Source organism: Gracilinanus agilis, chromosome X (assembly GCF_016433145.1).
Source record: "Gracilinanus agilis isolate LMUSP501 chromosome X, AgileGrace, whole genome shotgun sequence".
In the NCBI taxonomy this organism is placed as follows: domain Eukaryota; kingdom Metazoa; phylum Chordata; class Mammalia; order Didelphimorphia; family Didelphidae; genus Gracilinanus; species Gracilinanus agilis.
In genome coordinates this window covers 70990542-71004545 of record NC_058136.1, presented here as the reverse complement: position 1 = coordinate 71004545, position 14004 = coordinate 70990542, and the positions used below count along the sequence as shown (strand labels likewise).

The 14004-nt window shown below is 52.6% G+C and overlaps 1 protein-coding gene across 1 annotated transcript in view; it reads right to left on the bottom strand.

Annotated features, from left to right (window-relative positions):
• Window positions 1-5697: 5697 nt before the first annotated feature.
• The window catches only part of ARHGAP4 (Rho GTPase activating protein 4), a 10286-nt gene continuing 1979 nt past the window's right edge, over window positions 5698-14004 (bottom strand). The window contains exons 2-17 of the mRNA XM_044682900.1: window positions 13712-13813; window positions 13312-13503; window positions 13108-13192; window positions 12871-12898; window positions 12033-12135; window positions 11255-11315; window positions 10926-11003; window positions 10691-10825; window positions 10450-10555; window positions 9895-10125; window positions 9582-9655; window positions 9152-9398; window positions 8836-8925; window positions 8269-8400; window positions 7969-8131; window positions 5698-6039 (exon numbers count right to left, since the gene is read on the bottom strand). Coding sequence (XP_044538835.1) covers window positions 5836-6039; window positions 7969-8131; window positions 8269-8400; window positions 8836-8925; window positions 9152-9398; window positions 9582-9655; window positions 9895-10125; window positions 10450-10555; window positions 10691-10825; window positions 10926-11003; window positions 11255-11315; window positions 12033-12135; window positions 12871-12898; window positions 13108-13192; window positions 13312-13503; window positions 13712-13813 — 2031 coding nt within the window. The 3' untranslated portion in view covers window positions 5698-5835. The remainder of the gene's footprint in view (window positions 6040-7968; window positions 8132-8268; window positions 8401-8835; window positions 8926-9151; window positions 9399-9581; window positions 9656-9894; window positions 10126-10449; window positions 10556-10690; window positions 10826-10925; window positions 11004-11254; window positions 11316-12032; window positions 12136-12870; window positions 12899-13107; window positions 13193-13311; window positions 13504-13711; window positions 13814-14004) is intronic.

Below are 14004 nucleotides of genomic sequence, written 5' to 3'. Positions count from 1 at the left end.
ACACACAGATACACACATAAAACCACATAGACACAGACACATAAAGAAACACACAGACACACACCGATACACACAAATACAGACATGCACAAATACACATACACATACACAGAGAGACACACACAACACATACACACAGAAACACATAGACACACTCAGATATATACACAAATACACAGACCCACAGCTACACACAAAAAACCACATAGACACAAAGACACATAAAGAAACACACAGATACACACAAATACACATACACGTATATATACAAACAATACTTAGACACACACACGGACACACATAGACACAGAAAGATACATACACAAATACACAGACTCACAAATACACACACATGAAACCACATAGACAAACAGACACACGCAAATACACAGACACACAACACATAGACAGACACATAAGACATGCATACACAAACACAGACACACACGTATGGACACACAGACATGTGGACACACATAGACACACCGATACACACATAAAACCACATAGACACACAGAGACATAAAGAAACACAGACACGCACAAACACACATAGACACACAACACATAGACAAACAAGATACACATAGACACACAGGCATACGGATATACACAGACACACAGATACACACAAATAAAACCACATAGACACATAGACACACAGATACGCACAAATACACATATACACACCACAGACAGACACACATACAGACATACGGACACAGATATGCACACATAAACACACAGACACAGATACACACAAATACAGACATGCACAAATACAAATACACACAACACATAGACACACACAGATACACAGACCCACCGATACACACACATAAAACCACATAGACACACAGACACATAAACACAGAGATACACACAAATACAGACACATACAAATACACAGACACACACACAACACAGACACAAACACACATAGATACACAGACACATAAACACACAGACATGCACACAAATACACATACACAGACATGCACAAATACACAGACACACACAAACACACATAGACATACAGAAATACGGACAGACACACACAGATACACACACATTAAACCACATAGACACAGAGACATATAAAGAAACACACAGATACACACAAATACACATACAAAAAGAGACACACAACACATGGACACACAGATACACATGCACACACAAACACACATAGACACACAGAAATACGGACACACAGACCCACCAATACACACATAAAACCACAGAGACACACACAACACAAGAACACACAGACACACAGAAATACGAACACAAAGATACACGCAAATAAAACCACAGACACACACAGATACACACAAATACAGACACGCACCAATACACAGACAGAGACACACAACACAGACACACAAACACACACAAACACATAGACACATGGACACACATAGACACACAGATACATATACAAATACACAGACCCACAGATACACACATAAAACCACAAAGACACACAGACACATAAACACACAGACATACAGATACACACAAATACAGACATGCACAAATACACATACACATACACTTAGAGACACACACAGATATATACACAAATACACAGACCCACAGATACACACATAAAACCACATAGACACACAGACACATAAAGAAACACAGACACAGATACACGCAAATACAGACATGCACAAATACACATTCCTAGACAGACACACAACACATAGACACACACAGATACATACACAGATACACAGACCCACAGATACACACACATAAAACCACATAGACACACAGACACATAAAGAAACACAGACACACACAAATACACATAGCCAAACACACAGACACACACAACACATAGACAGACTTACAGATACACATGCACAACACACAACACACAAAGACACACACAGATACACACATAAAACCACATAGACCTACAGACACACAGACATGCACAAATACACATAGATACACATAGACACACACAACACATATACAAACAAGATACACATTGACACACAGGCATACGGACACACAAAGACACACAGATACACACACATAAAACCACATAGACACATAAAGATACACATGGACACACAGATACACAGACATGCACAAATACATATAGAAACACATAGACACACACAACACAGACACATAAGATATGCATACACAAACAGACACACAGACATATGGACACACATAGACACACAGATACACATGCACAAACACGCACAACACACATAGACACAAATACAGATATATGAGCACACAGACACACAGATTCACACATAAACCCACATAGACCTACAGACACATAAAGAAACGCAGACACACAGACACGCACAAATACACATAGACATACACAACACATAGACAAACAAGACACACAGATACACACACATAAAACCACATAGACACAAAGAAACACATAAACACAGAAATACACACAAATACACATACATGCACAAATACACATAGACACACACACAACACATAGACACATAAGATATGCTTACACAAACACAGGCACATACACACATAGACACACAGATACACACACATAAAACCACATAGACACACAGACACACGACAAGACAGACACACATACAGACATGTGGACACAGATACACATAAAACCACAGATACACACAAATACAGACATGTACAAATACACAGACACACACAACACAGACACACACAGATACACACACACAGACACACCAAAATATGGGCACACAGATACACACACATAAAGAAACAGAGATACACACAAATACAGACATGCACAAATATACATATCCAGACACAAACAACACATAGACACACAGATACATACACAAATACACAGACCCACAGATACACACATAAAACCACAGACACACAAATACATACATGCACAAATACACACACATATACAAACACATAGACAGACACATAAAGAGACACATAGATCCATGCAAATAGACACGCACAAATACACATAGACACAGGCACCCAAAACAGATTTATACACAAATACACACACGCATGTACAGACGTGCACAGACACAGACCCGAAGAAACACACAGAAGTACACCCCCCCCCATCCATCCCTCTGTGCAGGAAGGCCGAGAGGTCTGCCCAGAGGGAGGAGGAGCCCTTCGCAGGGCCTCTCCAGCCCACTGGAGTCTCCCCCTCCCCTGATGGATCTCCTGTGGGAGCCAGGCAGCCCCCCCTCCCCCAGCTTCCACTGCCCCCACCTATTGTTCTCGCCCTGTTTATTACAGCTCCAGCCTCTGCTGGGATAGTTTTTCCATGACTTGGCTCCGCTCCTGACGTCAGGGCAGGCCACTCTGCCCGACTCCTCCCCGGCCAGTTTACCTGCCGGCCCAAGAGGTTCCTGACCCCCCTCCTCCCCTCCTCCCTCAGCGGCCCAGCGTAGCCCTACCTCGGGCACCCCCTCCAAAGAAGCCCTAGTGAGGGGTGCGAGGAAGGCCGGCTGTGAGCTCAGAGGGAGTGGAATCGGCAGGGCTTGCCCCTTGGCTCATCCCCCACCTCGGGGTCCGCTCCCAGAGGCCCTGGCCCTGCCGGTCATTCCCAGATGGAACTGTCTGGAGATCTGGGGAGGCCCCTGTGGCTGCCCAAGTGAGGCTGGGCCAGCGAGAACTGGGCCAGGCAAAGAAGAGAGTGTACGGTCCGGGGCTGCGAAGGACCGCCCAAGCCTGGAGTGCGGGGCAGCTGGGAGGCCTGCTTGGACCAGAGGGGGCCTTCGGGTGGGCAAGCATGGCACGCCAAGGCCGGGGCCACATTTCCGAGAGCTCCCGATGCCATTTTGGTTTCATCCTGCAGGCGGTGGAAAGGCTTTGGCTCGTGGGAGCGACTTAATCAGGTCATCGGGAAGCTCAAACAGGCTAGCTGGGAGAGGAGACAGTGGAGGCGGCCGGGGCCGCCAATTCAATATGGAGCTGCATCAAGGCAGGCGGAGGGCTCTGAAGGAGAAGAGGCCTGAAGTCCTGCCGCCCCCCACCCTGGCCAGGCCACACCCGGAGGACTGCAGGCAGTTCTGGGCCCCAAAGCTTGAGGAGGACATGCACGGAGCAACTCCAGGAGGATTCCCGGAGAATGGCATGGGGGGTCCTCAAATGGCTGCACAGCTCTCTTGGGGAAGCTGGATTAGACTCGTTTCCTCCGGCCCCAAGAGCATCAGGAGGTGGCAGTCTTCTGTATACTTTGGGCCCTCTGGGTGACTCCCTGGTGGGGATACTGCAGAAGGGCATGCTGGGTCTGCTCTGGGCAGAACCAGATGACCTCCGAACCCCCAGCCGGAGAGTCTGGGATGCTATGAGGCAGGGGACCAAAAAGGGGGCGACCACTGATCCCCACCAGCCATGAGGGGGGATGTGAGGAAGGGCAGACAGGAGAAATGCTGGGATGCCCAATCCACAGGATTTGGTACCTGGGCCAGTTGGGCCAGTGAATGGCATTTTGGCCTGATCCCAACAGTCTTTGTTTGCCCCTTGACTAATTCCCCATGTTAGGATGCCCTCCCCTCCGCGTCCTCTCCCAGAATCACTCTCCCTGGCCTGCCTTGAAGAAGGGGAGCTCATAGCTGTAGGCCTTAGCTTAGGGGTGAGACCGAGACCGTCTCCTTCCTACTCCTGGTCTCCCCGGCTGCCCTCCTGGGCACCATCTCATACCTAGCAGCCTCCCCATTTTCTCCCCTCTATTCCCTATTTAGTAATGCTGAAGGTGGCAGGGGAGGCAGAGATGGAGCCCTTTCTTCCGTACCTCTGGAAACCCCCTGCCCATTCCTGGCATCCTCCAAGAACATCTGGGGCAATCTCCCTCCCCTTCCCACTTGGGTACCTGCTACCTGACGGGACTCCTCCTTTACCTGAATCACCAGGCTCCTCCGAGAGGGAGCCGAGTTCCAACCTGACTGTGACTCTTACCCCTGGGAAAGTCACTTAATCGTAGTCTGCCTCAGTTTCCTTATGTGGAAAGTGAGGATCATGATAGCATCTCCTTCCCAGGGTTGCTGTGCTTCTCTAATGTATACCACTTTGCTACAGTAGTAGTAGTAGTTAGTAGTAGTAGTAGTAGTGGTAGTGGTAGTGGTAGTGGTAGTAGTAGTGGTAGTAGTGGTAGTAGTAGTAGTAGTAGTAGTATTCCTGATAGGACTCCCAGTTAAGCCAGAGCTTCTGGAGATGGTGGCTCAGTGGATGGTGTGCTGGGCTTCAAATCCAACCTCACTGGCTATCTGGTCCTGGTCAAGGTACTTACTTGCCTCAGTTTCCTCAACTGTAAAATGGGAACAATAACAGGCCCTACACTTTGTAAAGTGTTTAGCCCAATGCCTGGCACACAGTAGGCACTTAATGCTTATCCGGTCCCCCTTTGCAGGCTAACGAAGCGGGCTCCTTTTCTTTGGGCTTAGCTCTCCTTCCACCGGCCCCCAGACAAGACAGCAGGTCGTTTGCGGCTGGGGAGCACCTCGGTCTGTCTGCGATGAGGCAATGTCTTCTGGGAGGGGGAGCCGAGGGGCTGAATGTCCAGGGTGGTTGTGGGCCCAAGTGAGAGAATGTGCGTCAGGCGCTCTGCCGCCCCCACATCCCCAGCGACGTCACGTGGGCTATGACTGGTGGGAGTAATGGAAGCCTCGCTGGGCCCTCCTGGGCCAGTGGAGAGATGGCGATTTGGGAGCCAAGCATTTGCCCCGCCGGACCTTCAACTTTATTCCGGTTTTTCAAGAGGAAAAAAGGGAAAGGGAATGTAGACAGAAAGGTTTGAGTTAAGGTAAATGAAGACAGGCGAGGTCCCATACACCTGTGAAGAAATAGCAGGGGCGGAAAAGGAGCTCAGAACTGGTCGTGGCCCCCAGCGCCTCTAGAGAAAACCTTGTTCTTCCCAGCTCGGGAGGGTCCCAGGGGCCACCAGCTGTGTGCAGCGGAGCAGGAGGCCTCAGGGGAGCTCAAAAGTATCTCTGAGGTCTTCGGCAGGTGCCGGGTATGAGCCTTTCCCAAGAGCTCTTTAAAGACAGATTCCATCTTCTGGGCCACGCTCTGGGGGGGGTGGGGAGGGGGAAGGTCAGTCACCGGGAGTCAAAGAGAAGGGTGCTTGTGGGAAACACATCTCTCCCACCCTCACCCATTTCTGCCCTCCGGTGTCTGAGAAAGAGCAACCCAGCACCCTCTCCTCTTGTGCCTCGGACCCAGCCATTGGAGTAGTGGGTCCCCTTTTTTTCTTTCTCCATCTCCTTTCTTGTCTAGCCGGGAATACTTCTTCTCAGGTCTCCCCCACAACCCTGCTGCCCTATTGGCCACTCGGCTGCCAGGCATTTGCCAAGAGGCCCATCGTTCCCATTTCACTCCCCGCCACCGCCACCGCCACCGCCACCGCCACCCTGAAATCCGACTTTGGTCCCCGCCGCCCCTCTCCCAGGTCCCCAACTTTGGGCTTTCCTCTGGCCTCTCATTTGCCCCTCTGAGGGCTCTGGTGCCTCCTCTTTGAAACTCTCCCTCCTTGGTTTCCCCTCCTTGGCACAACTCCTTTGGGGTTCCCTTGGGTGGCTCTCTTCCTCCCCTTCCCCTCAGGGTAATCTCCTCCACTCCCAAGGCTCCGGTGATCACGGCCTCAGGCAGGAGGTCCCAGGCCGCCCAAATCTGCATGTCTGGCCCTCAGTTGGTCCTCGAGCACCAGGTTCAAGTTTTGGGTTGTCGGCCGCACGGCTAGCTCCATAGAGCTCCTCCAAGCTTGCCAAGTCCCCGAGTAAAGCTGCTCGTCCTTTTCCCCATCCCTTCTCTTTCTTCTAATTCCCTGATTCCGTTAATGGCACAACCGCCATCTTCCCATTAGCCCAGGCTCCTACCCTGAGTCATTGTTGGCTCTTCTCCCTGCCCCCACCTCAATCATACCCTGTTGTCAATATCTCCGGTATCCATCTCCATCCTTTCGGCCACCACCCTAGAGCAGGGCGTCATCATCTCTCCATTGGCCTGGAGCCACAGACTCCTAATGGGTCTCTCTCTCTGCCCCATCAAGTCTCTCTCCACTCTAATCTATCCTCCGTACGGCTGCCAAAGTGATTTTCCTACAACCCAGGCCTGGCCCAATGTCACCTCTTGAAGCCCCAGTGACTCTCGAATGCCAACAGGATGAGATCATGACTCCATAGGCTGCCGGTGGAGACCCTGCACAACCTCGGCCCTCTCTCCTCTACCTGGAACTCCAGCCGAGCCCATCTCCTCGTATCTCAGGCTCCGGCTGGCTTGCGCCTGACCTAGAACGTCCATCTCCTTCTTTTCCGCCGTCCCTCCCATGTCCGACTTCCCGCTGGTTCTCCAAGGCCCAATCCAAGCGGCAATTCCCCCAAAAGAGCCTTTCCTGGCCATCCCAAGAGGCTGCTTCCCTCCTAAGCCCAGCATCTGTGGCCCAGCAGTTATCCATCGCCTAAGTGGTCCTGCCACTTCTCTTTGTTCAAGGGTTAGGCCGACAGCCCCAGACAAACTGGGAGCTCCCCAGGGGCAGGTCTCCGGAGGATTATTATTGCCCCTCTGACTTCCTCCCTCCTCCCCAGCACAGGCAATCGGTGAAGACTTACTCGGTCTGCTGAATTGAAAAGGAGAAATCGGGGAGAAAAGGAGCCAAGAGAGGAAGGGAAGAAAGGAAAGGATCAGAAGGGAGGGCAGAGAGAAATGAGAAGAGCTGAGGGGGGCCGCTGGGTGGCTCAATGGAATGAGAGCCCGGCCTGGAGACAGGAGCCCGGTCCTCAGACATTTCCCAGCTGGGTGACCCTGGGCAGGTCACTTGACCCCCATGGCCCAGCCCTGACCACTCCTCTGCCTTGGAGCCAATACACAGTACTGATTCTAAGATGGAAAGGAAAGGCTAAGAGAAAAAAGAGCTGAGATGAAAGGGGGATCCAGTTCAGGTCCCAGAGATGGGGCCACGGAGAACACCACCCTTTTGCACTGGAAGCCAGGCTCACTCACCTTATCGACCTCCAATTTCTTATCAGCATCCCATTTCTTATCAGTGTCCCATTTCTTATCAGCGTCCCATTTGTCCCATTTCTTATCACCGGTGATGATGGCCGGGCAGTGCCAGTTGTACCCAGAGGGACCTGGCATATCCATTGCATTCCAGCGTTCTGATCTGGATTATTGAGTGGGGGTGGGCAGAAGGGCACACGGTCACCCTGGGGCCACCCAACATGGTACCAAAGAGAGTGGGCTTGCCTTTCTCCCTCGGGGAGCCTCCCCTTTCAAGGAGTTTCCGCCCTTTGGGCTGACCTGTCAGAAGGCGACAAAGCTCGGCCGCTTGCCATGGGGTGGTAGGTAGGATCAAGAAAAGGCGAAGTCAGTTTGCCACCTCTCGATTTGGAGGAAGCCTTGCTATAGGTACCTGCTGAATTTGTGCGAACTCTGGAATGGAACGGGGCAGCGGGTGAGAGAGAGCCTGTTGACATCCCTCGATCCCTCCACCCTGCTGTCCCCCAAAGCTCACCAAGATCCGCCCCCCCCCCAGGCCCCACCAGAGCTCTGAATAGCCCGTTTTGTCAGTTTCCCACAGAATCTGAGAATCCTGGAATGTCAAGGGCTGAAGATTCCTTGGAACCCAGAGGACAGAAGCTGCTTATTTCACAGAGGCCTAGCAAGGGGGCAGGGCTCTCCTTAAGGTCATCCCACCAATTAGTTGTGAAACAAACCGAGGTAACGGCCTAAGCCTTCGACTGCCCAATCTGGGGTTTCACAGCCCACCAGAGCACTGGCTTCTCCTAGTGAGCATAATCCTGAGTGGGTCATGAGGTATACCGCTGCCACGCTGCCCAGTGAGCCCGAAGGGCTCCCTCCACTCACCGGCACACAGGCTCCACTACAGGGTCCTCGTTTTTGGGGACCAGCTCGCCTTCTCCCTGTCCCTCCTGTAAAACCGCTTGATTCTCTGCCCTAAGGACACAACGGGGATGGTTGGATTCGGCCTCTAGAAAAAGCCAGGTCCCAAGGAGGCATGGAGAGCAGAACAGGGATGTGGAGGTGGGGGAGAGACTCAAGCAGGCCTTCTGGGCTGCATCTCCCCTCAAGACAGACTGGGAGATGGGAGCAGGCGGGGAGTCTTAGGGAGGGGGCTGAAGGCCCTGAACCAGTAAGGCTTCCCAGGGCTGCTCTCACTCACTTGTCAGGCACCTTGATATATTTGTGGGGGATGAGCCCCAGGGTGCCTGCATGCTCTCCACGCCACCATTCTCCGGAGGCTCGGGTGTGCAGACACAGTAAATCTCCACGCTGGAAAGTAAGTTCCTGGGGTGTGCGGCCTACATAGTCAAAGCAAGCCACAGCCTCCAAAGACTCCCCGCACTCAAGGACTGGGGTCGAACAATATGAGGCATCCTTGGAGCTCTCTGGGATTGGGATGGAAGTCTCTGTGGGGAAGAGGGTGGGGGAAGACGTGAGGCACTGGCCAAGGGGGCGGGGAGACTGCAGGGGGGTCAAGGGCATTCAGGGGAAGACTCAGGATCCTGTCTAAGAAGATGGAGGCCCTCTCATGGTACTCAGAAGGGAAGGGGGACAGACAGGGTTAGGGGTCTGGAGTCCCCCTGCTTCACCCTCTTTAGTGGCTGATGTCTCCACAGGCAGGTCCTGCTCATTCTCTTCTGCTGTGGCATCCAGCTGAGGATCCCTGAGGCCAAGGTCAGAAAGTCAGACCCAAGGTAGTGAGGGGGACGTCCCCGCCTCCCCTAGCTCAGCCTGCTAGTGGCTGAGGTGTACAGGCCCAGAAATAGACACAGCTGTGTCTCTACATGGGGGTACAAGTGGACTGGGAGTCAGGGAGTCCTTTGGGGACCTTCTATTCCCGGCCTCCCCCAGGTTCCTGACAAAGTGGGGTGGGGGAAGCTGGGGTGCATGTCTCCAACCTACCCAAAATCGTCATGTGGTGGGGCCATGCACTTCTCATAGAGGGGCCCTGGAAGTGCAGTCGAGGTTGGGAAGATCAGCTCGGGTTCTAAGATAAGGGTCTGAACCAGCTGGTTTACTCGGCTCTGCACTGCCACTGGGTCCTGCTCGGGTGGCACAACCACTAGGGTGGGCCCAAAGCACACAGCCAGGTTGTAAGGATCCATCATGTTTTCATCACTGTACTGGGCCAGGCTGAGCATCGCAAATTCGAACCGGCACATAAGGTGGAACACAACAGAACGTGGATGGGCACTCGACCCCAGGGGGAGCCCCAGCAGATTCTATACCACCCCCGCCACCAGCACCAACCCCACATGGGTTCCCCTCTGGCCACCTTCTGCCCTCCTGAAACTGGAGGCCTGTCTTAGAAACTTAGGGCAAATCTGAAAGGGTTCAACGAGATAACCCGAAGGGCCCTCCCAGCTCTGACACTTGCTGACCCCTCTGGCCAGTGGCCCAAGTAGGGGAGGAGAAGAAGACATCTCCTGAGGGAGGGTGGGGTGAGGGGCTACTCACTGATTGAGGAAGGTAAAGAGATAACGGAGGACCACCAGCACTGGCCCCGGCAGGCGGCTCACGATGCCCTTCACGAATTCTCTCCGTTCTCCAGGGCTCTCCAGATCTGCAGACCCCAATACCCCATATCCCAGGGGCCTTATTACTCCGACTGCTCCTTCTCCCAGCTCCCCTCGTTTCGATTTGCCTCCCCGGCCACTCTTTAGGCCCACCTTAGCCCCTGCCCCAACACCTCACTTACCCACAGCAGCCAGCATCTCCCCAAACATCTCTAATGGGAAAAGTGGCGTCTCCAGGCCACGGAAATAGAGTTTTAGTACGCCAGCCACAGAGTCCAAGTCATGAGCAGAGTAGCCATCTACCAAAGGATCCTCACCTGGGGGGCAAATTCAGGGATGACCCAAGGCTGCACAGCCCTGGCCAGCTGTCCCACCCCAGGCAGGAGGATCTCCCCGTTTCCTTCCCTCCCAACCCACCTCTCTCGAAGGCATTGCGGATTTCTGTGACCCTCAGTTGTGCTCCAGGCACTCGAAAAATGCCCTCATGCTGGAGACCTGGGGACAAGGGAAGGACCATGCTAGGTATGAGGAATTCCCCCCCACCCCCACCCCGTGGGCTAAGACAGGAGGAAGGAAGGGATTCCCCCGCCCAGGTGACCTTCCCCCAAATCCCACGGCCTATAGTGCCAGCCACCCAGAGCTGTGGTGCCCCCCTCCCAGCAGCCTGAGATGGTCTGAGTGGAGTACCAGGGGATGCCCAGAGAGGCGAGAGGACAGGCCTGGAACAGAAACACACAGGCTCTTACCATGTAGATTGATGAAGCGGACACAGCTTTCTACAACTAAAGGGACAGCTTGGCCAGAGCTCTGGAGGTGGGAAGAAGAGAGAGGGGTCAAGGGGGAATGATGGGAGATGGCCATGTTGACTGACCCTCCCCCACCCCGAGGCTGTGGAGAATGGTGCTACTTCCCCCATCCCCCACCCTCAAGACAGCCAACAGTCATCTCCATCCTAGGACTCTCATGGGAGTGGGCCCATGACATTCCTCAGGCTAAGGGGAGGACAGACGACCACAATCCCTGTGATCCAGAGAAGGGGATATGTGTGTGTGTGGGGACCTCCCCAGATATATCCAGCCACATGCAGAGGGTCCAAAATGCATTTCCACATATTCCTGGGCCGTTTGGATCACCAAAAACCCCCTCCCTTCGTGTCAGCCCTCTGCTGCTAGAGCCTCCCCCACCTACTCCAGATGTCCCTAGGGGTCTACATGTCAGAACTCCCCCATTAGCTTGAGAACAGGGCCTTTCTGTGTAACCCCAGAGCTTAGCATTGGGCCTGGCCCACCGTAGGCAGTCAATGAGTGCCTGTTGCTCACTGGGCCTTCAAAGCCCTCCCACTTTCTTTGCAGCGAGCTCTGGCCACAAATGTGTCTCTACTAGAGGCACTGGGAGGGCTGGGTGTGCCCTCCCCAAAGGCCCCTTCGCTCTGGGCCCAAGTCCCAGGCCGAAGAGAGAAGAGGGGTCTCTGCCCCTTCTCTGGAGCCATCCTGGCAGGGGACAGGGGCAGGGTGGCTAGTGCACCTGGATGAACTTTTCCATGTCTCCTGAAAAAAGTTTGTGATTGTACTGGGAACTAGGCCGAAGACGCCGATTCCTTTGGGATCTAGTCATAGTCGAGCAAGATCTGAAATCAATGCAGAAGAGGCTGGGACAGCTGAAAACACAGCCCAGAGGGTAAAAGGGACAGGAGTTCTGGGAGGACAGAGGCTGAGGGACACTCCCCACCTCCCCCCGCCAAAGCTTATGCCTTCTTCCTCCCCTACCCTTGGAGCTAAAAGGCCTTCATGGGGGAAGTTGGGGACAATGGCCAGAGAAGGCAGCTGAAGGGCTCTAGGGGGCCCCCCATAGGTTTGAAACTCTTCTTCATCTCGGCCCAAAACAGCTAATACAAAATCTAGTTCAACATGTTAAAACCAGTGGAAATGCACGTCGGCTTTTTGGGGGGAGGGCTGGGGGGGAGGTGAAGGGGAAAGTTAGAACATGAATCATGTAACCATGGAAACTTTTTCTAAAAAAATTAAAAAATATATTTTAAAAAAATCTAGTTCAACTCCATTTTATAGATGGGAATACTGAGAAAGCCCAAGCAAACTGAGGGGCCCAAAGTCACACAGAGACAAAGGGGAGATTAGAACCCTAGTAAATAAATAGAAAGATAAGGCCTCCCCTTTCAGAGGGCGGAAAACCAGATTTGAGTCAGAGGAGCCGAATTCAAATCCTGTTTTTGACAATTAGAGATCTTAGGCCTCAGTTTTTCTTCATCTATAAAATGAAGATTTTTGAACTAGATAATCTCTGAGACCCGTAACAGCTTTCAATCTGTGATTCCCTTTTCAGCATAAATTCCCACAAGACTTACTGTGAACCATCACGATCTTCCTTGTTGCCTGTGAGGACAAGAGAAAAGCAACTTATCGATGAGCCCTTGGGTATCTCCTGGGGCCCAAAGGGGTTAGGTGGGGGATGGATTTAAGTTGGAGGGCATTCTGGTTGTGCGTCATCTCTAAAAGTGGGGCTCTAGGCCAGGAGTGAATGGCCTGGAAGTGGGCCTTGGGGAAGCAGCAGGGGGTGCTGGGGCTGGGGGGGGCAGGCCCACCTCTTTGAATAGCCTCCTGTAGTTTCTCATGTTTTGCTTGCAGCTTAAAGAGTATACTTCTGCAGCTTAAATATTCTTGAAGTTTCTGTGGGTCCCAAGGGATGCCGTGGTCAGTGGTCGATGGATCTTTTAAGCCTACCCCTGGCCTCCTGCTGGCCTCCTGCTGCCTCTCCTGCCCTCACTCCCAGCCTCTCTGGCTCTCACCAGAACATAGAAAGTTTCAGTCTCCTGCTGCTGGCCACGTCTCCGTGCAAGCTGCCGGCTGCCATGGTCAGAGCCGGTGGACTTGAGCGATTCAGTGGATGGACTGGTCTGGAAGGCATCCAACACGTCCCCTTCCTCAGAGGCTGACTGGTCTAACCAAGACTGTAGAGTGGCCTTGAGGGTCTTGTTGATCTGAGGATGGGAAGCAAAGGGGCCACTCTGAGGACCACAGAGGTAAAGACGCCCCAAGAACTGAAAGGGGGGTTCTGACCGCAGTTGGAGGGAAGACGAGGAGACTCGAAAGGGATGGTCTCAGGCAGAGGCACGCTGCAGAGACCTGTGAGACGGAGCTACCCAGAGGGGTCCCAGCTCTGTCCAAGAGCCACTGAGTCACACCTACCTCCTCAGTTTCAATACACTGGCGATCCAGGCGGGTTTGGATATTCTTGGCTCTAGACAAGATTTCGTCTTCCAGATCTAGGCATACTTGGACCTCGGACACCTGAAGGGTTGGAGGCAGGACAATAACGGGAAACAGAGTCGGTCAGAAACACGTGAAACTCGCGGAGAATTTGAGATAGACCATGGCAAGAGGGCAATGTGACCTGTTTAAAATCCTGTCTGAAAAAGCCACGTCACTGAAAGTACATACAACCTACATTAGACTATTCACTGCCTCCGGGAAACAAGGGA